Source organism: Polypterus senegalus, chromosome 13 (assembly GCF_016835505.1).
Source record: "Polypterus senegalus isolate Bchr_013 chromosome 13, ASM1683550v1, whole genome shotgun sequence".
NCBI classification, from domain to species: Eukaryota; Metazoa; Chordata; class Cladistia; order Polypteriformes; family Polypteridae; genus Polypterus; species Polypterus senegalus.
Window position 1 is genome coordinate 135,578,301 of NC_053166.1, and position 27,369 is coordinate 135,605,669.

Sequence of the window (27,369 nt, forward strand, 5' to 3'; positions counted from 1 at the left end):
GACTGTCTTAAGACTGCTGTAGTTAAACCCCTGCTCAAGAAAAATAATCTTGACCCCTCTGCCTTTGAAAATTTTAGACCCATTTCTAACCTGCCCTTCTAAAATAAAATTCTAGAGAAGGCAGTCATCATGCAGTTAAATGACTACCTCAATAAACATGCTATTCTTGATACTTTTCAGTCAGGCTTCAGAACAAATCACAGTACAGAAACTGCACTTGTTAAAGTAGTAAATGACTTGCGGGTAAATACAGACAGAGGCCATTTATCTGTTCTCATCCTCTTAGATCTGAGTGCTGCATTTGACACCATTGATCACAATATTCTTAGAAATCGCCTTAGTCAATGGGTGGGCCTCTCTGGCAGTGTCTTAAATTGGTTTGAATCCTACCTGACAGGGAGAAAATTTTTTGTTAGTTGTGGAATTACAACTCAAGACACATGATATCCAATATGGTGTTCCACAAGGCTCTATCCTGGGTCCGCTGTTATTCTCAATCTACATGCTTCCGTTAGGTCAGATTATCTCAGGTTACAACGTGAGCTACCACAACTATGCTGATGACACACAACTGTACTTATCAATAGCACCTGATGACTCCGACTCTCTCGATTCACTAACACAATGTCTTACTGGTATTTCTGAATGGATGAATAGTAATTTTCTCAAACTAAATAAAGAGAAAACTGAAATTTTAGTAATTGGCAATAATGGATTCAGTGAGGTTATCAGAAATAAACTTGATGCACTAGGATTCAAAGTTAAGACGGAAGTAAAAAATTTAGGGGTAACCGTTGACTGTAATCTGAATTTTAAATCGCATATTCATCAGACCACTAGGACAGCATTTTTTCACTTAAGAAACATAGCAAAAGTTAGACCTCTTATATCATTGAAAGATGCTGAGAAATTAATTCACGCGTTTGTTTTCAGTCGACTAGATTACTGTAACGCACTCCTCTCAGGACTACCCAAAAAAGACATCAATCACTTGCAACGAGTGCAGAATGCAGCTGCTAGAATCCTAACTAGGAAAAGAAAATCCGAACACATTTCTCCAGTTTTGATGTCACTACACTGGTTGCCTGTGTCATTCAGGATTGACTTTAACATTCTGCTTATGGTTTATAAAGCCTTAAATAATCTCGCTCCATCTTATATATCGGAATGCCTGACACCTTATATTCCAAATCGTAACCTTAGATCTTCAAATGAGTGTCTCCTAAACTAAACTTAAAAGAAGTGGTGAGGCGGCCTTCTGCTGCTATGCACCTAAAATCTGGAATAGCCTGCCAATAGGAATTCGCCAGGCTAATACAGTGGAGCACTTTAAAACACTGCTGAAAACACATTACTTTAACATGGCCTTTTTATAACTTCACTTTAACTTAATACTGATACTCTGTATGTTCAATTCTTCATAATAATTATTCACAGTGGCTCTAAAATCCATACTGACCCCTACTCTCTCTTCTGTTTCTTTTTCCGGTTTCTTTGTGGTGGCGGCCTGCGCCACCACCACCTACTCAAAGCATCATGATGCACCAACATTGATGGACTGAAAGCCAGAAGTCTACGTGACAATCATCATCAGGTCCTTCCATGAAAACCCTAAATACAAAGAGGACAGTTTGACTTATGTTAGGTAGATTGCCCAGAGGGGACTGGGCGGTCTCTTGGTCTGGAACCCCTACAGATTTTATTTTTTTCTCCAGCCTTTGGAGTTTTTTTTGTTTTTTCTGTCCACCCTGGCTATCCGACCTTACTCTTATTCTATGTTAATTAATGTTGACTTATGTTTATCTTTTATTGTGTCTTCTATTATTCTATTCATTTTGTAAAGCACTTTGAGCTACATTTTTTTTGTATGAATATGTGCTATATAAATAAATGTTGATTGATTGATTGATTGATAATGATCAGACTAGTTGGGCAGTGTGAGTGAGGTTTTGCTAGATTATTGTTCAGTTGTGATGACATAGTGGCACAGTGGTTAGTGCTGCTCCCTCATTAATTTGGTGCCATCTCACTGACTACAGTATGTAGAGTCTACACATTCACTTAGTTCCACTCAGAGCTGGATTAGGCGCATTTGATAATGTTATGTAACAGTTAGGCTTGGACTGCTGGAATAGAGCCATACAGATACTGTAGATGTACAATGAGGATTACGTCAAAGTTAAATAAATATAGGAGTAAATACATTTGTAGTGTGTGGACACTTTTTCTATAGTGTCGTTTCTTGTGATTGAAGACAGAGAGATATAATTAAAGTTAGTAAAAAAACTTTTATTGATACACACCAGGCAAAGGTAAAATGACAGAGAAGCACAGTCCTAGGACACCTGCCCTTCGTCTGCCCCGAGGGGTCGGTGTCCCAAATTTTATAGGGCTTTTGTCTTATGACTTTAGTTACACAAGTATTTCAAAATATTAGCCTGAATCAGCACTACCAGAAATCTAAAGGTAGAATACATCTGTTAGTTTCCTTAGTTTGGGGCTCAATGAGTCCACACTTGTGGTTTTTTGTGTAGTAACCTTAAAACAAGAAATAGCACTTAGCATGTATACTTTGGGCACGCAGGGTCTTCATGACCCTTGTCACGTACACCATGGGCAAGCAGGGTCTGCATGGCTCTTGTCACGTACACCATATTGATCAAGCTGTTTTGTATTTTTCCACAAGTGCAATGTGACATTAAATAAATAAAAGCATGAAATATATCTTAAATGAAAACTGTCATTTCACCCATCAACGTTGAGAGGGTGGGCTTTAGTGAAAACTGTTTTGTTTTTTTTTTTTTCGATTTTTGACCAAGAAGTAGCACATTTATAGGCAGACTGCTGGGAGGATGATGAACTTAGACCTTCTAGAAATAAAGTGCCTGCTTCATGCAGTATTTCTGCACAACTTCTTCTGGCACTCATATTCACAGTCACAAAATCTGAGTAGGTTCCTTACTTGCCTTGGTAATCCTATGGGTTTTAGGCTTTTGGATAGCTGAGACTCTGAGCTTCCCCTCTACCAATGTTTTATCATTTAAAACACAGTAATGGCTGGAGCCCACCCAATCAACTTTGATGGGTGAAAATGACAGTTTTCATTTCAAGATATACAGTAGCCCTTGCTGCATGTGTTGTCACTGAAAGAAAGAAACAAACAAACAAATACAGTGGGTATAGAAAATAATCACCTCCTTCAAAATATTCACATTTTGTGTCGTTGGAGCCTGAAATGAAGGCACATACACAAAAATATTTCTCTAGCTGTATTTATTCAATGCAACTTATGACAGCCAAGTGAAAGATACAGTACAATAGCAAGAGTTCAGAAAATAAATAAATAAATAAACAGAATCACTGAGATGGTTTAAGGCTCCCCCCAGCCCCATATAAAGAATACTTGTAAACTCAATCAGGTATAACTAATCACCTTCTCCATTGCCCACCATGCTAATCCATCTGTGATCAATAGTAATCATTCTGATTAGTTCAGCATAAAAAAACTTCTATTCCTCAGTGCTTTCCAGTGCTTGGAAGTGCAACTGAAAGCAAACAATTAACTATCGGTGGCAAGGCACTGTCAAAAGATCTCAGGGGTAACGTTGTTGACAGACACAAGTCAGGAGATGGATACAAAACATTTCAAAGGCTTTATCAATCCTTAGGAATTGAGTGAAGTCCATAATCAAGATGTTTGGTACTACTAGGACCCTTCCTGAATCAGGCAGTTCCTCCAAACTGAATCGAAGAGCGAGGAGGAAACTGGTCTGAGAGGCTTCCAAAGGGCCTATGGCAACTCTGAAGCAATTACAAGAATTTCTGACAAAGAATGGTCATTGTGTGCATGTAACAACAATATCACAAATACAACACAAATGTGGCTTAAATGAGAGGGTTACAAAAAAAAAAAGCCACTCCTCAATGAAGACCACATTCCGTCTTGATTGAGCTTTGCCAAAACACACCATGAAGATTCTGAGGTCAAGTGGAAAAAGGTGTCGTGGTCAGATACGACCAAAATCGGAGGAAAGCCAAAACAGTTTACCATCCAAAGAACAGCATACCTAAAGTAAATGAAAATGGAGGTGGTAGCATCCCGTTGTGTGGGTGTTTTTGTGAAGACAGAAGGAAAAATGGATGGGGCAAAATACCATCAAAGTCTTGAGAAAGACCTGCTGCCCTCTACGAGAAAGTTGTCAATGAGAAGAAGGTTGACCTTCCAACATGACAAAGACCAGAAACACAATGCAAAGTTGTCCACACAGTGGCCGAGAGAGAAATATATGAATGTCCTTGCATGGCCTTGCCAGAGCCCAGACTTAAACCCTATTGAAAATCTATGGAATGACATGAAGACTGCGGTCCATCAACGGTCACCATCCAGGTTGAATGGGCTTGAACAGTTCTGTAAAGAAGGGTAAATATTGCATACTCTAGATGTGCACAGTTGGTAGAGAAGTATCCCAACAGAGCAAAAGGTTATTCCACACAGGTAGGGTGATCATTTAGCCATCTATGATTCTGGATTTGTATTTTTTTTTCACCATATAAATGCCAATGAAAAAGACAGAGAACAGTAATAATAATATACACATATACTTTGTAAGACATCTTTTTTAATGCCAGTAATTTGGACATGCTAATCTAACGGATTGTGATGATTGTGCCTGTTGTTGGCACAGTGGTTGGTGCTGCTCTCCCACATTTCCAGGAAACTCAGTTAAAATCCACTCACTGCAGCTCCCCAAAATGCTGCATGTCACTTAATTAGTCACTCTGAGCCCTGTTTCAGTGACTATGTGTGAGTATGCCCTGTTATGAACTGGCACCCCATCCAGAGTAGGCTCCTGACATTTATGTAATGCAGCAGGGGATCAACTTCCAGGAACTCCACTGCCCTGAACTGGATTGAGGGGTGTCAGGAAATAGACGAGTGGATCATTTCAACAGATTCTCCCCTAAGAAGGCCACTGTTTGCAAGAATTCAGTTTTAAACGATCTGTACAAAAATGTGAGTAGCCTCACTTTACGAATACAACTGTGTAGTAGTGATGTGCGCTATACAGTGTATGCACTGAATAATTATAGCAATTGACTCTTTTGACTAAACATGTGTTCGAGTTGAATTTACAAAGTAAGAATAACCTGCTAATATTATCACCCATAGTTTTGGTCATGTTAAGATTATTCTTACTATGGCTTTGCATGAAGATCAAGGGCTGTTGATGAAGCAGGGCTGTTATTCAGGCAGTGTGGCATATCGGTTAAGATTTGGACTGCAAACACTGAGGCTGAGTTTTCAAATCCCAATACTGTCACTGTGTGACTATGAGCAAGTCACTTCACCTGTCTGTGCTCCAATTGAAAAAAAATAAAACAAGCACAAAAGAAACAAAACCAAAGGTGTCTCACATGTTGTAAGTGACTCGGATGAAGATGTCCACCAAATAAGTACATATAATCAATTTGCCAGTGCTTGCAATGAAAGTAACTGACCTTATCAGCTGCTTGACGGCACTCTGTCTGAAACCAGTGAGATTAATAAAGACAAACTTCTGTTGCTTTTCCAGATATGGCTTGTGGCCATTCCGGTTCTTTAAAAAATTAGGCATTCCTGGACCTCAGCCTTTACCCTTTATTGGAACATTTCATCGGTATGGAAAGGTAATTCTATTCTTTGCATTTACACAGCTTTTTTTTTCCATTAGTACAAGTTAGTCAGATGTTTGCTCAGAAGACCGGACTAAGCTAAAATTTCAACCTGAACATATTTTAATCTGTTAGAATTTGTAGACATACTCTAATATAAAGATATGCCATGTTAGTCTGTAAAAAATAATTTGCTCCGATTGACTACATACATTCTAAAACTATATGGCTGAGGTGTGAAGAGACTGCTGGATGTGTGGCATTTTAAAGGGGAGCTTTCATTTTATCTCATATCATGTAATGCTACTGCATGTGTATGAAACCTCCCCTGATGTACTAAGTGAACAGGAGAATAATAAATATAAATAAATAATACTACATGAATGTAGTAGATATTAGTGTTAATGCACAGGGTCACATGTCCATCCAAGAAGTTCTTGTGTATGTTTGGAGGGTTGTGGCATGTCATAATATTAGATTTTCTTGAGCTTCTGTAAAGTTTTTATTTCTCTTGGGGTTAGGGTTCTATCTATCTATCTATCTATCTATCTATCTATCTATCTATCTATCTATCTATCTATCTATCATATAGTGCCTTTCCTATCTATCTATCTATCTATCTATCTATCTATCTATCTATCTATCTATCTATCATATAGTGCCTTTCCTATCTATCTATCTATCTATCTATCTATCTATCTATCTATCTATCTATCTATCTATCTATCCATCTATCTATCTATCTATCTATCTATCTATCTATCATATACTGCTCCTCATAGATGAACTAGCCATTTCAACATTTTGATCAAAGAAGCAGCAACGCTGCTACAGGACTGGGGTCGTGGTTTAAGATGTGAAATAATACCAAAGATAAAGTGTTTCTGAATTAACGTTTTTCATTTGGTTTTCTACTTCTTTTCGACAACTTTGTTTTGTGCAAATAAACAGTAAATAGACTCTTAAGTTAAAAATGAGGATGCCATCGTTGATATGAAATGGTCAGCTACACGTTTACTGTTTGTTGATCAGTAACAATGGTTTTGTTGGTTTTTGTCATTTAGGGCTTCTTCAATGTTTTCAGAAATATGGAAAGTTCTGGGGATGAGTGTGAATAATTTAAGTGGACTTGTACAAACAAAGTTTCATTAACAAATTGGTTATTTTTCTCCAATATTTCATTGATAAACTGCAGATGTCTGTGACTGTATAATAGGAGAAACAGGTTCAGAAAATAAGACAATGGATGAATACTTTTCTTTTAAGAAGCTTTTAATCATTAATAAAGTATTAACTCTGGTTTACAAGGAACAGAAGGATATTTGCTTCATTAGTAGAGTAAGATTCTTGTGTGGAATGGTGTGAAATGCCACTTTATTGTGTTCTCAGGAATTGTTCAGCCCCTTTATGAAGTTCCAGGAGTTCAGTTTCAAACCGGATTATCAGAGCCAACAATATAATGATCTCCATTGCCTCAAACCTGTCCAACTGCCTGATGTGTCAGGAAAAAAAAACATTTCCTCCAATCATTTGATATTTCTGCTTTGTTTTTTTAGAATTTTTGATATTTTAGCGGATACTTCAATGATAAAAACTATTCTAGTGAAAGAGTGCTATTCAATTTTCACCAACAGACTGGTATTATTATTATTCTGTGTTTGACATTTTTACTTGCATATACAGTATTGTACTGTAGGTGTAAATGTTACTTGTATTTCACTTTGATTACCTAAAGAAATTACATTATCTTCTAATTTATAGTAACAAAATAATATTTACAAAGGAACCAGAAAATCAAAACTGTATTGATCAGATTGATCTACTTTGCACTAGTGGAAGCACCTGCAGTTTGAGTTACAAGCTTCTCTTATTTCTGCATATATATATTGTGAGATGTGGCCGACTTGTCATCACGGCCAATACCCCCAGGCTGCCAGATGGAGCCCTCCCTGCAGTATGGAGGTGCCCCGAAGACCAGCAGGTAGTCATGGGACATGTAGTTTTCATACAAGACCCTGCTGGATACCACAGGGGCCACAAGAGGGACCTGCAGGGAGGACTGAAGACTTCTTCGTGCCCTATAACCCGGAAGTGAGTCGGAGGAAGAGTGACGTGCTTCCGGGGTGAAAAGAAAGGACTTGTACCTGACCCGGAAGTGATTGAGAGTCACGTGGACTGGGGATTGGAACACTTCCGGGTCAGGGTATTTAAAAGGACTGTGAGAGCTCCCAGACGGAGGGCAACGGGTCTGGGAGTCGAGGATTGTATTTGTGATCGATTATTGTTTGTTTATGAGAATAGTGGAGGAGAGGGTGCTTTGTGCACTGTGGTGATTAAATAAAGTCAAGTATTGGACTTTTACCTGGTGTCTGGAGTCGTGGACAGGGGTTCAAGGGAGCGAGAGCGCCCCCTATCTGTCACTATATATATATATATATATACAGTATATCATCTATATGTATCACATATCTATGAACTGCTTCTTGCAACTGGGAGGACGTGGTGAATGTTTGCCAACTGGCTGACCAACCACAAGTTTGTAGTTCAAGTTTGTAACTATCTTAACTTCCTGCCTTTTTCTTTCTATTTAATAATAATAATATAGGCTCAAGCTGAATAGAAGCTATGAAACTACAAGCATAAACTGAGTTTTCAATGTTTAGTGTGACATGTAATAGTATCCAACTAGAAGCATATCCATTACTCTAACTTTAAAAATAATTAGGGTTAGGGTATGATAAAAACAATATCAAATTAAATATACAGTATCTATCAGCTGAAGGAAAATATGGAAAAAGTAAAGATTTCAGACAGTTAAGACCACAATTACATATTGGAAAATACATCTGAATTTCACAAGCACAGTAATTTAGTTAAAACAATATATTTGAGAGATCTCTGTTTCCTTGTAACAGCGTCCATATTCTCCTTAAATACACCTCCTGTATTTTATGCAGAACTAATTTTTCACAGCTGTAACTTGCCATTGTGCTGCACTGAGCATCTACTGTAGAAGCCATATGCATATCGGCACAGTATGTTTAATCACCAGTCACACTGGCCCTTTTTAAAATAGAAATAGAAAAGACCTATCCAATCAGAAGTTCAGTGATTATGTGGTTTACTGGCTAGTAACAGCACTAGTCGCATGTTAATGAACTCATTTGCTAGCAAACTTTTAGCAATGTAGGAGTACCGTAAGTGAAATCAGTAAACGGGGTAGCTGCAGCTACATATATAGCAATACTGTGGAGGTACACATTTAAAATCTTCAGTAAAAGCTTTATTTTAACAATTCACTTGTAATTTAATAACAGAAACTAGTATATGTTCTCTTTCAGCCTGTTTGGATCATACAGTTTGGATGTTGTAGCAAGCTGCTCCTTCAGTGTTAACATTGACTCTATCAACAATCCTAAAGACCCTTTTGTGGCCAATCTGAAGAAAAGGATTACATTTAATTGTTTTAGTCCATTGGTTTTACTTTGTGGTAAGTGAAAAAACTACTTTTGTCTAAGTATAAAGCTTCTAAAAAAGGTGCAGTACAAATCAGCAGAGCTGAAACAAAGTTTCTATTAGAAGGAGCATAATGTGCAAACATGGCTTGAACCAGTTAAAGGTGAATAGGACAAGTAAGGTCAGCCATTGTTAGGAGTCAGGAGAATGAGTGTGCAGCTAATTATGTAAGATAAAAACTGAAGAAAAAATATCTTGACTGGAAGAGTGAGCAATTTTAGAGATGTCATTTTCTTGAAAAAAAAAAAAGGGTTGTGTATACAAGTACAGTAACACTTATCTTGGGTGTCCCTTTTGAATTCTTCTCTCTAGCATAATATTTCCATTTTTAAAAAGACATAGAAATTTAACCACCAAAGACAAGACCCAAGTTTGCCCCTTTGGAATGGGCAGAATGGACACGTAGCAAAAGGAAATTCAAAATGTTCATAAGTTTTAGAGCACATTCAGTTATTTAAAATGTCCTCTTTGATAATGAAAGGATACACTCATTTCTACTGTGTTTTATAAAATGCAAAATATAACGAATTTTTAGAGTTAAAGAATGTAGTACTAGGGTTTTGTACCGTGTTAGCCATTATGAATGTAGTGAAAAGTGTAAAACATTGCGCCTGAAGAAGGGGCCTCGAAAGCTTGCATATTGTAATCTTTTGAGTTTGCCAATAGAAGGTGTAATTTTGCTTGGCTTTTCACTAGAGTTAAAGAATGCAATTTTTAGATTAATTTAAGAACTGAAGAGTTTTCTAGAACTACATTTTGACATCCTTGAATGTAAAGATTCTATGCAGAGTCAATACTTTTTAATTTGAAGGTAAGTAGCAGTGGACTGATTCCATATTAATTAACAGTTTTTTGAGGGGTAAACAATAACGTGTTCATGTTTCCCTTCTTCACACAGCTTTCTTCCCTTTTCTGATTCCACTATTTGAGAAAATGAACCTGAGCTTCTTTCCATCCTCGGTGCTGGAGTACTTCTATGACTATCTTTGGAGGATCAAGGCAGAAAGGGAGAAAAATGTGCATAATGTAAGTTGCCTTGAAAAAACGAATATGAATTCAGAAATAATGCCATTGTTGTATTATGTTAACAAAGCGTTTAATATAACTTTTGACAAGGTTTGTGTGCCAGAAGTAGAAGTAATCTAACCAAATTGTGTAAAGTCCAGTCTTATGTGCATGTCACTGAAATAACACGTGAGCTTCTCTGAACAGAGATGACCTCCCAGATGTTGAGATTGTTTTGTTTTTAATTCTAAGTCAAGCACGGGAAACCCTTTGCAGATGTATTATTAATTCACATAACGCCTGCTAGTTTATTTTTAAGAAAGTATCAATCCCAAATAAATATGTGATACAGTATGTGTTAGTAAGAAGTCAAGCAAAGTAACACCTTTCTTTTATACTAGGCTGACCCGCTTTTTAAGGCGACCGACTTTTAAGTTGACCACTTCTTAAGGCAATTCAATATGTAGATCAATTTGATATTTTATACAAACTCATTACTTTGGTTATATTGCATTTGAGCGGTATTACTTTAATACTCGTAGTTTCTGTTATTTTTGTGATGCAATTTAAACTTTTTTTCTATATTGAGGTCGCCCTTTTGAACCCCTGATATTTACTACGCGGTGAGGCATTTGTACTCCATCAACATTAATTATTTCCAGAGACATAATTTTGTCTATTTTTCCAGCGCATCGCGCACAAAAGCAAGGGAACGATGGGAGCACCAGAACTCTGCTCACATCATGTCGCTTCGTACCGCAAGCTGCAAGTAGTAAGTCTGTGATAAGTGGAATACCGCTACGCTTTCCACTCACGGGACAGAAGGACAATCCCGACCGCTTTTATATAGTAAGAAAGAAGAAGAAGATATCACACAGTCTGGAGTAGAAAATCATCTTTTACCTGGAAAAACGAAACTACAAATCCCATCGTGCATTGCAAAATGGACGGGGCGTGTGTGAAACTCCGCGCCTGCGTAGCACTCACGGGACGGAAGGACAATCCCGACCGCTTTTATATAGAAGGATGTGTTATATATGTTATATTTTATATGTGTTACAAAGTATTGGCAAATCATTGCATTCAATTGGCAAGCACTCTAAATGAATTGCTAATAACCAGTAAATTCAGTTCTAAACATTTCTCAGACTTCCACACTGGTAGTGTATTCTTAATCATTGTGAAAATAATCAATGTATAAATACATTTTCAGCCAGTCGTTATGATTGCTTATGAACTTTGCTTTTACTTTTACAGAATCGAGTAGATTTCCTGCAGTTGATGGTTGACTCTCAAATGAATGATAAATCTGAATCTGAAAAAGGTCACTTTTTCTTTATAAACAAATGTATGGTTTCCAATCATGGACTGCACATGGCATTTTCATCCATCCATCCATCCATCCATTATCCAACCTGCTATATCCTAACTACAGGGTCACTGGAGTGTGCTGGGGCCAATCCCAGCCAACACAGGGCACAAGGCAGGAAACAAACCCTGGGCAGGGTGCCAGCCCACCGTGGGGCATTTTCATGTATAAAATAATTTGCTGAAAGTGTGCGATGTGATAGCTTGAAACGCTTGTTAACTTGTTTTCTTCAACACACACTTTTGCTCGCATTAGGTTGTAAAAAGTTTAACCACATTCATGTTTCGATTGAACTGTTGCCCTAATCACATGAGGCGCTGTGCAGATATTGAAATACTTGGACTTTTAAAAATACTTTTTGTGTAGATCACTCCTTGTATTCCTTATTTTCTCAGATGGAATATTTGAAACACACAACAGAAGTAATGTTATGGTGTTCACGGACATTCACTAGTAATTTTTCAGCCTAAATACTAAATTCCATAATTCCAATGGGTAGAGGGTTTCTGATCAGACATTTCTTGTTATTGCATTTCTCCGTGTAATCAGTGAAATATTTTACAGAAATGAATAAAAATAATTAGTTATGAAATGCCACATATATGTGAAGTTTACTAATTATGCATTATCCATTTAATGGTAGAAGCCCTTCTCAGATTAGCTTTTTCAAAAAGTGTTCACAGCTTTATTTAGAGGTCATCTATATGTGTATATAAACCTTTATTTTTTATTTGGTCAGCTCTTAATTTTGTAGGCAGTTTCATGGCAAGCCAGAGTTTGGAAGGGCAAACCCAACACCAGAATCCCGTAAAGTAGTGAGGAGTCCATCAAACTGTAGAAAGTGAAGTGAAGTGAAGACTCACACTGGCAGACTGCAGGTTCATCTTTGTGTATTTATTAGGAGTTACATTTCAATAGGGATCTGTAGGCAGGTTGATTTCCAAAAATGAATACTCCAGGAATATCAGAAAAACTGGGAGAATATAGCAACCGTTTAGGAGGTTTGTATCACAGCAGCAAAAGGAGTAAGGAGGAAAAATCCATGATTAGGGTCCTGGATCTTGTAACCAGAGAGAAAGTGTGGGATCCCATGAACTTGACAGAAATCAAGACACATTTCTTCCAGCCAGCTACTTGCATGGAAGATACCTGTGGGCAGACAGTCAGGAAATTAACTTGTAGACAACGTAGGGGTGCAGAGATAAAACCTGTAGTCTGTACCTTTACAATGTCATGGCTAGCCATTGAATTTACTTTGTATTTTGCCAAAAAAAAAAAACCCACAGAAATGAAATTTAAAATACCAACCAGTGTACTAGTGAGTTTGAAGTTGACTTGCATGTAGGGACACTTCTTGAGAAGCAGAAAGGCAGGAGTGCACAAAAAGAGGGAGAATGATGAATGTTGAGAGGAATGAAGAAGTGCATTGGGAAAAACAGACAGTGTCAAGAAACCTGTGAAGCTCTCTTTTTTGTTTTGCTTATTGTTATTACTTTCTGATCTACTTATAATCATCTCTTTCATTGTTCCAGAAGTTACAACTTTTACAATTCAAACAAAACATGTTACCTTTGGGGGCGGCATGGTGGTGCAGTGGGTAGCACTGCTGCCTCGTAGTAAGGAGACCTGCATTCGCTTCCCGGGTCCTCCCTGTGTGGAGTTCACGTGTTCTCCCTGCGCCTGTATGGGTTCCCTCCAGACGCTCCGGTTTCCTCCCACAGTCCAAAGACATGCAGGTTAGGTGCATTGGCGGTCCTCAATTGTTCCTAGTGTGTGTGTGCCCTGCGGTGGGCTGGCACCCTGCCTGTGGTTTGTTTCCTGCCTTGCACCCTGTGTTGGATGGGATTGGCTCCAGTGTGATCCTGTAGTTAGGATATAGCGGGATGGATGGATGTTACCTTTGGTAAAAAGAACTGATTGACATTCACATTGCCTTTTGAATATAACTTTTTAATATGCTGTATGAGGCCTGACAGATCATGAAATTCTCTCACAGTCAATGATATTCATGTTTGCTGGCTATGAAACGACGAGTTCGGCCCTCTCTGTCATGTCACTGAACCTGGCTACCCATCCCGATGTAAAGAAAAAAGTCCAGGAGGAGATTGATGAATTCCTTCCAAACAAGGTCAGTGGATACATGTTATAAGCATACTTTACTGACATACTTTATCTAAAATGAGGCTAGATTTCTTTTTCATTTGTACACCAAATGAAAATACTCACATAAAAATACCCACAATATTAGCATAGCTGAAACTTAAGAGAGCTGCCCGTAAGGTAGAAATGACAGCCAGGAAGCAGTCTGCACTGTATCCAACAAGAGGCTTGCCATTTGTACTTCTTGCAGGCTCCTATGACGTACGAGGCTCTCATGGAGATGGAGTACCTGAGCATGATGATCAATGACTCTCTGAGGCTCCATCCACCTCTATTACGAATTAAGAGAGTCTGTAAGAAAACCATAGAGCTGAATGGGGTAACTATTCCCAGAGGAACATGATTCCTGCCGTTGTTTTACATCGAGACCCAGAACACTTTCCAGATCCTGAAGCTTTCAACCCTGAGGGGTACAGCTCCCTATTTCTACTTAAGAAAGGTAGAAAAAATTAGTATGTGTTCAACGTTTTAAAGCTTTTGCAATTATCTAATAATAGCTATGGAAACCTTCACAGACAGAAGGCACTATCACTACAGTGTAAACCAGGGGTCACCAACTCCGGTCCTGGAGGACCACCGTGACTACAGGTTTTCATTCTAAACCCTTTTTTTTTTAACGAATGCCCTCTTTGTGCTGTTAATTAACTTCTTGTGAATTCATTTTAATTGACTTCTCTTTTAAGATTTGTTCCCCTGAACTTCTTCATCGTTCCTCTGAATTGCTTCATTTCTTTCCTTAAATGGCACCCAAACAGAAATGAAATGTGAAGTGAGGGAGACAACAGAAGACCAACTAAGTCAGGGCCTCAAACTCCAAACAATTTCACTCCAACCAGCTGTTTAATCAGACTCTGATTTTTGTCATTAATTAAACCCATTCCTTAAGTCCGTGGCTTGTTGCTGCTGTCTTTGTACAATAGCAGACGGTTATATGTTAATTATTGTTTTTCTCTTTCTAAGAGATCTGATAAAATGTTTTGGGGACCTGAGCAGATGGACCCTCCTGAGACCTTTATCTTTCTTTATCTTCAGATATTGTATGATGGACACCAGTTGTTTTGGCTCATTTTGTATCTCATTATTGTTTGGCTGCTAATTAAGGAAAAATAAACAATTAAGGGGTCTGAGTCTTCAAGAGCAAGTCAATTAAAATGAGTTCAAAAGAAGTTAATTAGCAGCAAAAACAGGTCACCAATTAAGAAAAGGGTTAGAATGAAAATCTGCAGCCTCAGTGGTCCTCCAGGACCGGAGTTGGCGACCCATAGTGTAAACCATGATGTGATATAAGTAATACCAGCAGTAAATTAGGGTGGAGTGGTGGCTCTGAGGCTATGGATCTGTACTGGTATCCAGCTGGTTCAAATCCCCATCACTACCAAAGGAGATCCTACTCTGCTGGGCCCTTAAGCAAGACACTTAACCTCTAATTGCTCCAGGGGTGCTGTTCAATGGCTGAACCTGCACTCTGACCCCAAGGGGTATAGGAAAACTAACAAATTCCTAATACAAGAAATTGTATAAGGCGAAATAAAGAACAAAAAAAAATTAATCTGACTTATCACTGAGTTCATAAAAATTATTTACTATATGAACACTTTAAAATCAATTCAGTTTTTTTTTTTTTATTTTGCTCCTCCTGACTCACTGGCACACAAGAAACCCACATGAGATGCTGTTTGGCATGTCTTGATATCTAGTTATGCAAGACATTTTGTTTTTTGGATTCCTAGCCTATTTTAGGCACTCAAGACCCCACAAAACACTCAGCTTTAGGCTATATTTTAAGCAGGAAATTATATCTTTACGATAAAAAGTAAATCAACTATTGCCTTTTGCAGTAATGACCAGAAGGACTTGAAGTGGTGCATGTCAAATCCATCGACTGTAGGGTTTCAACGCCTAATGGGATATGAGGGGTCTATGTTACTCCTTTTCAAATAACTTTGAAAAAATGGGGATGAGTAATATAGGCAAGTGGAGTGTCATTTTACACGTTTTCAAAGCTGCTGATCGTGAATATGGTAATTCGTTTGATATTTGGTTGCTTTCCAGTGGTGCTAGCCATTTAAGAGCCACCGCCAGAAGGTTGAATATGACACATTTCAAACATAAGCATGTGGGTTATTGTTTTAGACCATTTCAAGATCAGTTATCTAGAATGTGATGTTATTTTTGATCCTTTACAAGGGATCTAGCCCTCTATGGAACTCTGTCAGAGGGTGAAAAATGACATACTTCTATTACAATTTAAACTCTAAACTTTTAAAATGAAGCACACATTTAAAGTATTCTTGCGTAATATGTACTTATATCTCAAGAAGTCAATCATTACATTTCTTAGGAATACCCTTACGTTAATTCAGACTTTTTCTGATTGCTGCACACACTTGGCCCCATCTTCTAAGGCTACAAATGTAACCCAGCTGACTCTACACAAAATGTTAGTAAGTGTTTCATATGGTCATTCACAATATGAATTATCATTCAAGTAAAAGCCATGAAAGACAAGGGACCAGGCACTTGGTTAAAAAGTCACTTCACGCAATTTTATGGGGAATCATAACTTTTCCTGAAAGAGGATGACTTGGTTGTGAAAGAAAGGGAGATTTGCCACAATTGTGTCAGTGGTCAGAAACAAAAAGCAATCGGCCACAAGAGGAATAAAAAAAACAAAAGTTATACAACAGCACAGGACATTTAAGAGAGGGCGTGTGAAAGAAAACTCAACCTGCATACTTAATTGATTTTCTGTAGAGGTCCAGTGTTTCCAGCAGTCTATTTGGCAATACAAGATATTAGTAACATGTTACTTTCATCCAGTCTTGTCATCTTGTTGGTTAAGGAATCACATGCTTCCCGTTGTACAATTGTTTTCAAATTATTCTATGAGGAAGAATTCATTTTCTCATGATGTACATTTGACCACACTTAAGATGTAAAACAGGAAGCAAATGCATGTTGCTGATTGTGTACTTGTGTGTTTTTTCTTCAGATTTAGAAAAGAGATGAAGGAAATTATGGACCACTACGCATTCCTGCCCTTTTGATCTGGACCTCAAAATTGTATTGGGATGACGTTTGCACTCCTTATCATGAAAGCTGCCTTAGTTCAGTTGCTTCAGAATTTTGATTTTGCTTCCACAGAGGATATGCAGGTGAGATTAAAAAAGAAAGAAGCCTCCTGAAGTTCATAGATAAGACATGGTCAAGGAAATTATCCTGATTAATATCAATAGAAATGGCAGAGAACTACAACAAGAACTATGCCACAATGCCACGGCGACTCATATAAAAAACAAAAATTTATCAGCAAATATTTTGGAAATGGCTTTTTACAAGAATAAGACAAATATGGGCAGGGGATTATTTAGTGGGTGGCACGGTGGGTAGCACTGCTGTCTCACAGTTAAGAGACCCGGGTTCGCTTCATGGAGTCCTTGCATGGAGTTTGCATGTTCTTCCCATGTCTGTGTGGGTTTCCTCCGGGTTCTCCGGTTTCCTCCCACAGGCCAAAGACATGCAGGTTAGGTGCATTGGCAGTCCTCAATTGTTCCTAGTGTGTGTGTGTGTGCCCTGCGGTGGGCTGGCGCCCTGCCTGGGGTTTGTTCCCTGCCTTGTGCCCTGTGTTGGCTGGGATTGGCTCCAGCAGACCCCTATGACCCTGTAGTTAGGATATAGTGGGTTGGATAATGGATGGATGGATAGCTGTGTTACCTGGCTTCACTCAAGAAATTTGCTAAGACAAGGAGCCTTAGTTATAGTGCTGTCAGTTAATCGGCTGTGTCAGAGGTACTATGTACCTAATTGAGTACTTTTCAGTAATTTTATTACTTCACTAGTGCTCCTTACTCTTGAACACGCTACATACAATTGCCCATGAGTAAAACATTCCAGTTCTTGTTTTTCCTAGTGACTGACCTTGACTTTTGTTAATGGTCATTGCAAAACACAATTTTACAGGAAACTGTATTCTTCTGAGGGTGGCACGGTGGCGCAGTGGTAATAATAATAATAATTATAATTCATTACATTTATATAGCGCTTTTTTTTTTTTTATCAGTTACTCAAAAGCGCTGCTGTCTCGCATTTAAGATACCCGGGTTCACTTCCTGGGTCCTCCCTGCGTGGAGTTTGCATGTTCTCCCCGTGTCTGCGTGGGTTTCCTCCGGGCGCTCCGGTTTCCTCCCACAGTCCAAAGACACGCAGGTTAGGTGCATTGGTGATTCTGAATTGGCCCTAGTGTGTGCTTGGTGTGTGGGTGTGTGAGTGTGTGCCCTGCATTGGGTTGGCGCCCTGCCTGGGGTTTGTTCCCTGCCCTTGCGCCCTGTGTTGGCTGGGATTGGCTCCAGCAGACCCCTGTGACCCTGTAGTTAGGATATAGTGGGTTGGATAATGGATGGATGTATGGATTATTTAGCGATGAATGCTGCCTCCAGATATATAATTTAAATTAAAGAGTAAACCTAATCAAGTTCAAGTGTTTAAACATTACACTGTATCCTCTATAATGGAAATCACATTTTTTATAATCATGATGTTTTTCAGTGGTTTTCCTTTTTCTGTAGTTTTTCTTGAAAATCTGTTCCTGATATTTTGCAGTACCCTGCTGAACTCTGCATCAGTGGATTCCTCCAGCCGGTGAAACCCATCACTCTGAAGCTTGTACCCCGGGCAATGACGAGTAGTGAAGAATAACTGATGGAAGAAGAAAAATGAGCTAGTAGTGTGTTTTGATACATTAGCTATGTTATTGATGGGTTTATGTATAAAGTTTTTTTAGCCCATTTGTTGCACATCGCAATAAAAAATGAAATCAGTCATATTTCTCCAATAGGCAGGAAAACATTTGTAAATATCAGTGAGACAAAACATGCATTCAAAGCAATATCAAGTATATAATAATCATAAATTAATGAACAGATTATTATTTTCTCTTCTTAAATTAAATTTTTATATATATATATATATATATATATATATATATATATATATATATAGTGGAATGACATGCCTTGACACAACAAAAAGGTTTGGGGCAGCTATCCCATATATTTGAAGTTTGGCTGAAAAAAAGGCAAAATTAAATAATAGGTTTTTACAGAAGTCCAAAACAGAACTGAGATAACAGGAAGAATATGGCAGTTTTAAAGCTGGTCAGGGGAAGTGATGTCATCAGCAGAGGAACCGGAAGTGATGTCATCGGGCCCAGGGCTGAAAGTAATGTGTGTGCAAGTGAGCCCATCAATGACCTGGAACTCTAACTTGCAAAAAAGGTGTACTTGGCTAAAGAACACTGACATAAAACTGCAAAATCCGGGCATGCTTTGTAGACAGACTTACTGCTGTCATCAATGCAAACGGTACTTAATTTAAAAGGATGTATACTTACACAATCAAAGCATTATTTTGTTTTTCTTCTTATTATAACAAAATTATGAACTTATACAAGACCTTATTAAAGGTGAAAAAGCTGTTGCTTGATTTGTCTTTCTTGTAATCTTAAGATCAAATGTTGAAATATCAATTAAGTGTAACATCTAATTGGTAGCATTACTACAAAGTAAAGAAATTTATAGGGACTAGAAGTTGGTCAATGTTATTTGTTTTTAAAAAATTTTAATCTTTGTATAGATTAGCTTGGGGCAGCACGGTGGAGCAATGGTAGTGCTGCTGCCTCGCAGTTAGGAGACCCGGGTTCGCTTCCTCCCTGCGTGGAGTTTGCATGTTCTCCCCGTGTCTGCGTGGGTTTCCTCCCACAGTCCAAAGACACGCAGGTTAGGTGGATTGGCGATTCTAAATTGGCCCTAGTGTGTGCTTGGTGTGTGGGTGTGTCCTGCGGTGGATTGGCACCCTGCCCAGGATTGGTTCCTGCCTTGTGCCCTGTGTTGGCTGGGATTGGCTCCGGCAGACCCCCGTGACCCTGTGTTCGGATTCAGCGGGTTGGAAAATGGATGGATGGATAGATTAGCTTGGTTATCTTACCTTGCATCATATGCAGATTAATGAAAATGACTATAAATCATAAGACAGAAAGTTATGGTTCTAGTCCAACTGTGCTACCAGACGACATGTGATAGGTTAAAACAGATGTTTATTAACAAAGGATTAACCAAAAGCTCTCTGGAATGGCCTTCCTTCACATACTAGAAGAGTAAGATAAACAGAAAATATGATACATACATACATACAGATCACTAAAAGGTCATCCTGTCACTATTAGACACATAACTGCCACAGACAGTGGCTTAAGATATTTACTTAATAATAAGTATGTGTACAAAACTATTGAAAAAGTCTATACAATTTACATGACTTCTCTGACTGTGAACATTTGAAATACATTTTCAGAAGAATGTTTTTTAAATCAAGAATGCATATAATAAAGTGATGTTTAGTAATTTCCTCCAGAAAGTCCTGTAAAACAATTTCCTCCAACTGGTCTCTGAGAAAAGATGTAAAAGCAACTGTAACAATAATGGACAGCATAGCCTCAAGTTTAACTGTCAAAATGTCTTACCAGCCTTTGCTATTAATAGGTTATGTACAATTAAAAGCTTATGTTATAATATTTCGGGACAGATCCACAGCTCCAGGGGCCCCTAGCTTGATCCCCAACGTTGTAGCTGTATGTAGTTTGCATGTTCTCCCCATAGCCATTTAAGTTTCTCTTGGTATTTTAGTATCCTCCCACACCCAAGACTTGTACATGTTATGTGAAATGGCAACTCTGAATTGACTCACTACGAGTGATTTGAGGTGTATGCATGGACCCCCTTACACTAACGGTTTTCAAAGCTACCCACAGACTTCTAATAAAAGAAGGCGGTTCAGGAAATTGATTGCAGGAGTCCTGGTTTTCTGAATATTTATTTGCCAGTAGGTGTGGGTGACCATTCCATGTGATATGCGTCCTGTCCAGAGTCACTTCTAGCCTTGTTTCAGATTCCGCCATGATATGCAGTGACCCCATAAGTTTGAATTAGACAAGATAATCGTTTTTTTATGTAGTGCCATGCATACTATGTACTACATATTGAGTCTCTTGACTGTCGGCATCATATTTCAATGCTGATCCAACATGAAATAAAATGGAGTATAGTTAAAAAAAAAATGTAAACTATACAACATATACATTATTTTCTTGGCAAAGGCAACTTATAATATGGATTTTTATTATTACCTAAAAACTACAGAAATTACTCTGCAGAATGATACCCAAACCGCTCACTCTAGGTCATCCTTAGCACCAGAATTAGTAATCAGTTTTATAATATCATGCTTCGCAAAAATGCTCCCTTTCAATTTAGCCTCAAACAAGGAAATGTTTGGCATAAATACACAAAACAAGCTCCATCTTTTTATAGGGCTTTGACAAAATGTTTCATTAAACCAAACTTAATCCACTATGCTAGGTCTGATAATGTTTTAGGCCTCAAGCTATGGCTTTTTTCTAGCTGGCCATTCCTTATGAACCCAATAGACTTAATGTTGTGCCACTCACAGAGATAACATAGAAATGTAGTATACTCTGACTACTGACCCATTCAATTTACAGAACTCTCACGTCTCCACATATGACCCAACAGTGGTCACTGTAGTTCATTTTCTTAGGAAGATTTTGAAAGTTCTTTAAATATAGATTTCAAAATTAGAAAATATTAAATTCGAACAAATTACTATTAGAATAAAATATTGATATTTAATTAATGTATTAAAAATAAAAATATGCAATAATTTACTGCTAAAAGTGTGTTTTTATGAAAAAATGTTACAGGATGAAGCAAATGGTTGTTAAAGTTCTTTTAACACAGATTTTAAAATTTGGACATATTAAATTTAAGCTTTAAATATAGTGCAAAACCAATAAACAGGTTATAACTGACAGCTATTTTTTTTTTTTGTGGAAAAAAATGTTACATGATGGAGAAAAATAGTTTTCACTTATAAAACCAGTCCCTAACAAGATTAAAAATCGAATGAAATAATAGGAGTTTTTTGTTAATTTATACCTGTTGGTTAATCAGTGGTGTGCAACGATTAATGGACACTCTGAGAGGTCATTATCAGAAAGACGTATCTAAAAACCTTAAGGCAGTTATTACGGCCAAAGGTGCCTACAATGGCAGTCTCTGAATACAGGACTTTACGGGCGGTGCATGGCTCTCAATAACTCTGGTCAGGTCCCCAACCCGTCCGCTGCCCGCCGAGTGAAGTTTCTACACAGACTGCAGTCACTTCTTGTTGTCCAGCGAACTGTCACATTTAGGAAAGCCGCGGAACATTCCAGAATTATCCGGCCAAAGCGGCAATCAGCTCGAGACGAGGAAGTACAAACTGGTGTTTAATTTTCAGTTGCTGACTCAGGTGAATCAATGCAAGAGTAATACAGCTGATAAACTCCTCTGAAGCAGACCGCGTCAGTCCTTCTCCTTTTGTCGACGCTTTCACGCAGTACTATTTCGCTAAACTGATGCTAAATAAAGGGAAAATAAACATCAACTTGGAGGTGGTGGAGTCATTTTGTAAACCACTCTCTTATATAAACAAAGCCATGCCTATGGCTGAGCCAAAACATAAACACCGCCGATTCCCATATATTTCAGGGCCGTGTGCTTGATGGGAATTTCGGAGGGTCTGCACATGCGTACAAAGGCTTCAGAATTCGAAGAGGACGGAATAGTTTGATTTGATCGGATCATATGATGTTATTTATACAGTACAACTAACTTTCGAATTAATCTGGTGAAAGTCGGAATGTTCTAAACTGAAAATCTGGATGTTCTCACAATTTAACACAATCATTTATCTCAATAAAATTCCGTATTTGTTTGTTTTTGAGATTTAAACATTATGTGCACACTATGCGTGTTAAGTGTGTTGTTGGCATTGGCATCAGTTGTCATGTGGCAAATATTTCCAGAAATTTCACGGACACCTTCCTTTGTAGCGTCAAATCTGTTTTTTAATTTGATATATATATATATATATATATATATATATATATATATATATATATATATATATATATATTTCGTTGCATAAATTAACGAAGGTGCGTATTTGCACCCATCTGTAATAAGTGTTTACTTGTGTAATTTGAACTGAAGCACGAACAAATCCTATCCAAAATCTGCATGCATAGAGCAAACCCTTTTCTCCGGCGCTTCCCTCGTTTCCTGAATGATAGTTTGTACTGTTCCCCGTTTGGCTTCACTGTTATCTGTAACTGCCAAGGGTTTCTTTTATGGCACTGGGCGTACTGTGAATTGAATTGTCTCCTCCTCTATTCGCAGGAATTTAAAACTACGTAGTGTGAAGGAGGGGCATGTGCACACGACTGTAAAACAAGAAGACGTGAATGTGAACTCGGGCACTAGAAGGAGGATTAAGGATCTGTAGAAAATGAATCTTCTTCCCAGCCTGTCAACTGAGACGTGGACGCTCCTTGTAATCTTATTCACCCTTCTGGCTTTGTGAGTTGTTTTTTATTATTTTTTGTTATTTAATTGTAGCAGGCTAAACTGCCTGTCTAGGATGCTATACTGCAATCTGTATTTCGAGGATACTCAGGCGATCAAAAAGTAAATGATCGAAATGTAGTTGTTTTCTCCGCAGCCTCTTGGATGAGGTAACTTGTTGAAATCTTAGAGCGCGTGCGCACATGCGAGTCGTCTTGGCCAGGTTGGTCTGCGTCTTGAGAAAACTAAGCAGGCCAGAAATGGAATTCAGTTTGTGTTTCAGCTCAGCGCAGAGCTTGTTATGCTAGCAATGGATGAAAGACAGAAGCCAGCTCCGAAAGGGAAACCAGTTGCCCTCCGAGGATACACTCACTTATCCGTAATAAACATGTGCAGAGTTCTCTGCTTAACGTGCAGAACACCTTAATAAAAAGGAAAACAATTTTAACTACAAAATATTACTAATTTCAACAGAATTTATTAGTAAGCATAAACATACAATGCAAAGCTTATCCAGTTCATTTATCTATATAATGTTTAGTGGTTAACAGTGCTGGCTCACAGATCCGTCCTCCTGGGTTCGAATCCAGGAGGCATCTGCATGTTCCCATGGTCTAATTTTCCACTAGGAACCCTGGTATCCTCCCACATCTCCAAAGATTTGCAGCTATAACAGAATGGCAGTTCCAAACTGGTCACAGTATAAGTGTGTATGTGTAAGAATGGTAATTGTGATTGACTGCCATCATGTTCAGAACTGTTAGTCAGGGCTGCCAGGATAGGCTCCAGCCCCACGTGATCTTGACTTGGATTAAGCGGGTTTGTCACTGACTAAGCTCTCCAATATGCAAGCTTTGAAAACTGTGTACAGATACACCTAGCGCATAGTAACATTCTGTTAAAAAGCGTATCTAATTATCTACAAAGATATATATAGTATATATGTGTATATATACATTTATATACAGTATATATGTATATATATGTGAATATATGTGTATATATGTATATATTTGTGTATGTATGCATGTATATATGTGTATATATATATATATATATATATATATATATATATGTGCATATATATATATATGTATATATATATATATATATATGTTATATAGACTTAGAATTTAGTGAGATTTTTAAAAGTGTGAATAAGACCTATACCAAATTCATACTGTAAGAAATATTGGTCATTATTTTTAATACAATAAATATGGGTGTAATACTAGTGATGCCAATGACTTCGATTCAATCATAATTGCTGTTCCAATGTTAGAAAGGATTAGCTAAATCAAAGTGACAATGAAGTAGCAGCAACAAGAAAAGAGAATAGGAAGCACTTGGTAACAGACAATGTGAATTTCCCCTTGGGATTAATAAAGTATCTATCTATCTATCTATCTATCTATCTATCTATCTATCTATCTATCTATCTATCTATCTATCTATCTATCTAGTGCCTTACATCTATCTATCTATCTATCTATCTATCTATCTATCTATCTATCTATCTATCTATCTATCTATCTATCTATCAGTTATTGTAAAAATAACAACAAAAAAATCATTTATGATTAGCTGGATCATTAGCCCCAACAGGAGTATGCTACAGTAAGGTGAAATCAGGGATTTCCAACATTTAAATGCTGAGACTGATTTATCCTTTCTGATGCTTCTTAGTAGACCATTCAAGAATATAGCAGCTCAATATCTAAAGTCTCTTGAGTCTAGCAGTAGTTTTATTTATTCTTTCAGCTTTATGCATGGTCTTCATTTAGATTGCAATATATACTTTGGTGTACAGGCATTACTAAATGGTGATATGTAAAGGGAAGCTGAGGATTTTGCAATGTTATGATTTAAAAATAGAATTTTTAAAATCTGTTCTAAGTGGAAGAGTTGCATAATTGTTCTTTCAACATTTTTTTCTGATCCTTGCTGCCATGTTTAGTTAACTTTAAAGTAGTAATCAAATGATTTGAACATCATGACAATAAACTATTAGTCTGTTTTGCAATGGGTCCACACTTCCTGAAAACGAGGCATCTTTAATTTCCCACTTCATGCCAGCTCACAAATGTACACACCTCAAAATATGCGGCAAAGAATAAACACCTGAAAACTTGAGAAAGAGGAGTAAACTTTGACTAATAAAGCTGGTTGAAAATCTTGAACCGATCAATTGTTGGGGCACAGGAAGGCAGCTCATCATCAGAAGAAGAGTCTTGGGTACACCAAACAGGATCATGGGAAAGTGCCTTGTCTACAGCCAAGTTCTTGGCTTGGTTCAGGGAAAAGTTTCTAAGACTAGACAGCTTTATGTATTCTAGCTGAACAGCATAGAAATGGTGATAGATACTCAATCAGCCACAGAATATGGTAATTGTTTTTTATCATCTTACTCTTTACAAAAATTACTACACTGAACAATGTAGATACCCTAAACTCTCATTCAATGTGCTTCTGCCTGTAACCAGAACATTTTGGCAGGGTCTTGGTTGAAAGAGCTGAAAGATCATTCTCAGCAGTGTCTCAATATTTCTAATACTTTTATATGTTTTATATTAATGCATGTGGAATTAATGTGTACACATAGTAGAAAAAAAGGGAATATGTCTATAAAGCCATAAAACGTACAAATCACAATAATGTACAGGTTATTCATTACTGTGCACTATATGTACAATCATCACTTCAGATATCTTTATGACTAGTTCACCGGTTATAGATCCGCAACAAAAGATCTATCAAAACACAGATGATTTCAGATTGACTTTTCATTTGATTGATAATCACATAATGTGTGCACGAGGCTCACAGTGGCTCTGGATTTCGATTCAGACAGTTTGACACTTTTGAGTGTTTATGCTTTTTGTTTACCTGTTCCTATATTTAAATACATTTGTCATTAATGTTCTCAATGTTGGACAGATTACGAATTTGCTAAAGAGCGGGCCAATTCTTGAAAAGTGAACTTTGGCTTACAGTGATAGTTATTCATTTTGAAATGAATTTTATAAGATGTACAGATTTGAAATGTTTTAAAAGTAAGTGGCTTCACTCTGAAATAGATCAGTTGTCTCAGTATCAAGAAAAATCTTTGCTGTATGTTAGAAGACCAAAACAAATAAATCACAGTCAAGAAAGCATAGAATTAAGTAAAGGCTTCATCTGCAGGTGTAATTCAGCTTTTGACTATCAGAATAAAATGAATGTACACCTACAGCTACCATGGCCCTCATGGTCACATCTTTTTGGAACATTAGATCAATCTAGGCAAGAACAGGCCGTTCAGACCAGCCTCTAAAATGTATTAAGAGGAAACAACTCTGAGGTTGGGAAACGTTTCATTGGTTGCAAGTTTTAGTTTAAATACATTTCTTAACTTCAAATGAATCTAAATTCAAATGACACGATTAATGGAACAACTTGAGTAATTAAGATGGCTGGAACCTTTTCTGTGTGTGCTACATTATGTCTTAAACTGCCAATAGGCTTTACTTCTTGAGTGTATTTTAGAAAGTTTTCTGCCTTTGTTACAGCTAATCGTACAGGACAATTGATTCAGCCATTCATTTATTTTTGTAAATACTCCTGTTAACACTTTAATTTAATTTTTCATGTTTTTTTGCCTGTTACCAATGAGGTATAAATAACAACACAGCTAAGTTCTGCACATTTCATTTCTGACCCACCTCAACCTAAGCACACATCTAAAATATAAAATGAAATATGAAAAAGAAAAGATTGATGACAGGTTAGTACTAACCTTCTCCACTCCACACAACATCCATTTCATTTCTAAGTCATATAATCCATCCATCTATCCATTATCCAACCCGCTATATCCTAACTACAGGGTCACAGGGGTCTGCTGGAGCCAATCCCAGCCAGCACAGACAGCAAGGCAGGAAACAAACCCCGGGCAGGGTGACTAATTTGTCTTTAGTGTTTGATCAGAGTAAGTCAGACAGTTCACAGTTCTATTTTAAAATCATAAAGGAATCCTTCAGTAATTCAGAATTGATAACATTGTTGTGCTGAAATGGAAGAACTGAGTGCTTTCTTTTCTGTGCTGATGGTGTCTTCATATATTTAGCTGTTATGCACATGGGAATGAATCATTCAGTACACAGTGCAAATCATATCTTTTCTTTATATCTTGCGTTAAACCTTATCACTTTTTAATGGAAAACATTTACC

The 27,369-nt window shown here is 37.6% G+C and overlaps 1 protein-coding gene and 1 pseudogene across 1 annotated transcript in view; both read left to right on the plus strand.

Moving 5' to 3' along the window:
• Positions 1-8,979: 8,979 nt before the first annotated feature.
• LOC120543344 lies at positions 8,980-18,559 on the plus strand (annotated as a pseudogene).
• Positions 18,560-23,008: 4,449 nt separating this feature from the next.
• The window catches only part of LOC120543247 (cytochrome P450 3A40-like), a 29,513-nt gene continuing 25,152 nt past the window's right edge, over positions 23,009-27,369 (plus strand). Inside the window, exon 1 of the mRNA XM_039776220.1 lies at positions 23,009-23,175. Within this exon, the coding sequence (XP_039632154.1) occupies positions 23,105-23,175 (71 nt within the window). The 5' untranslated portion in view covers positions 23,009-23,104. The remainder of the gene's footprint in view (positions 23,176-27,369) is intronic.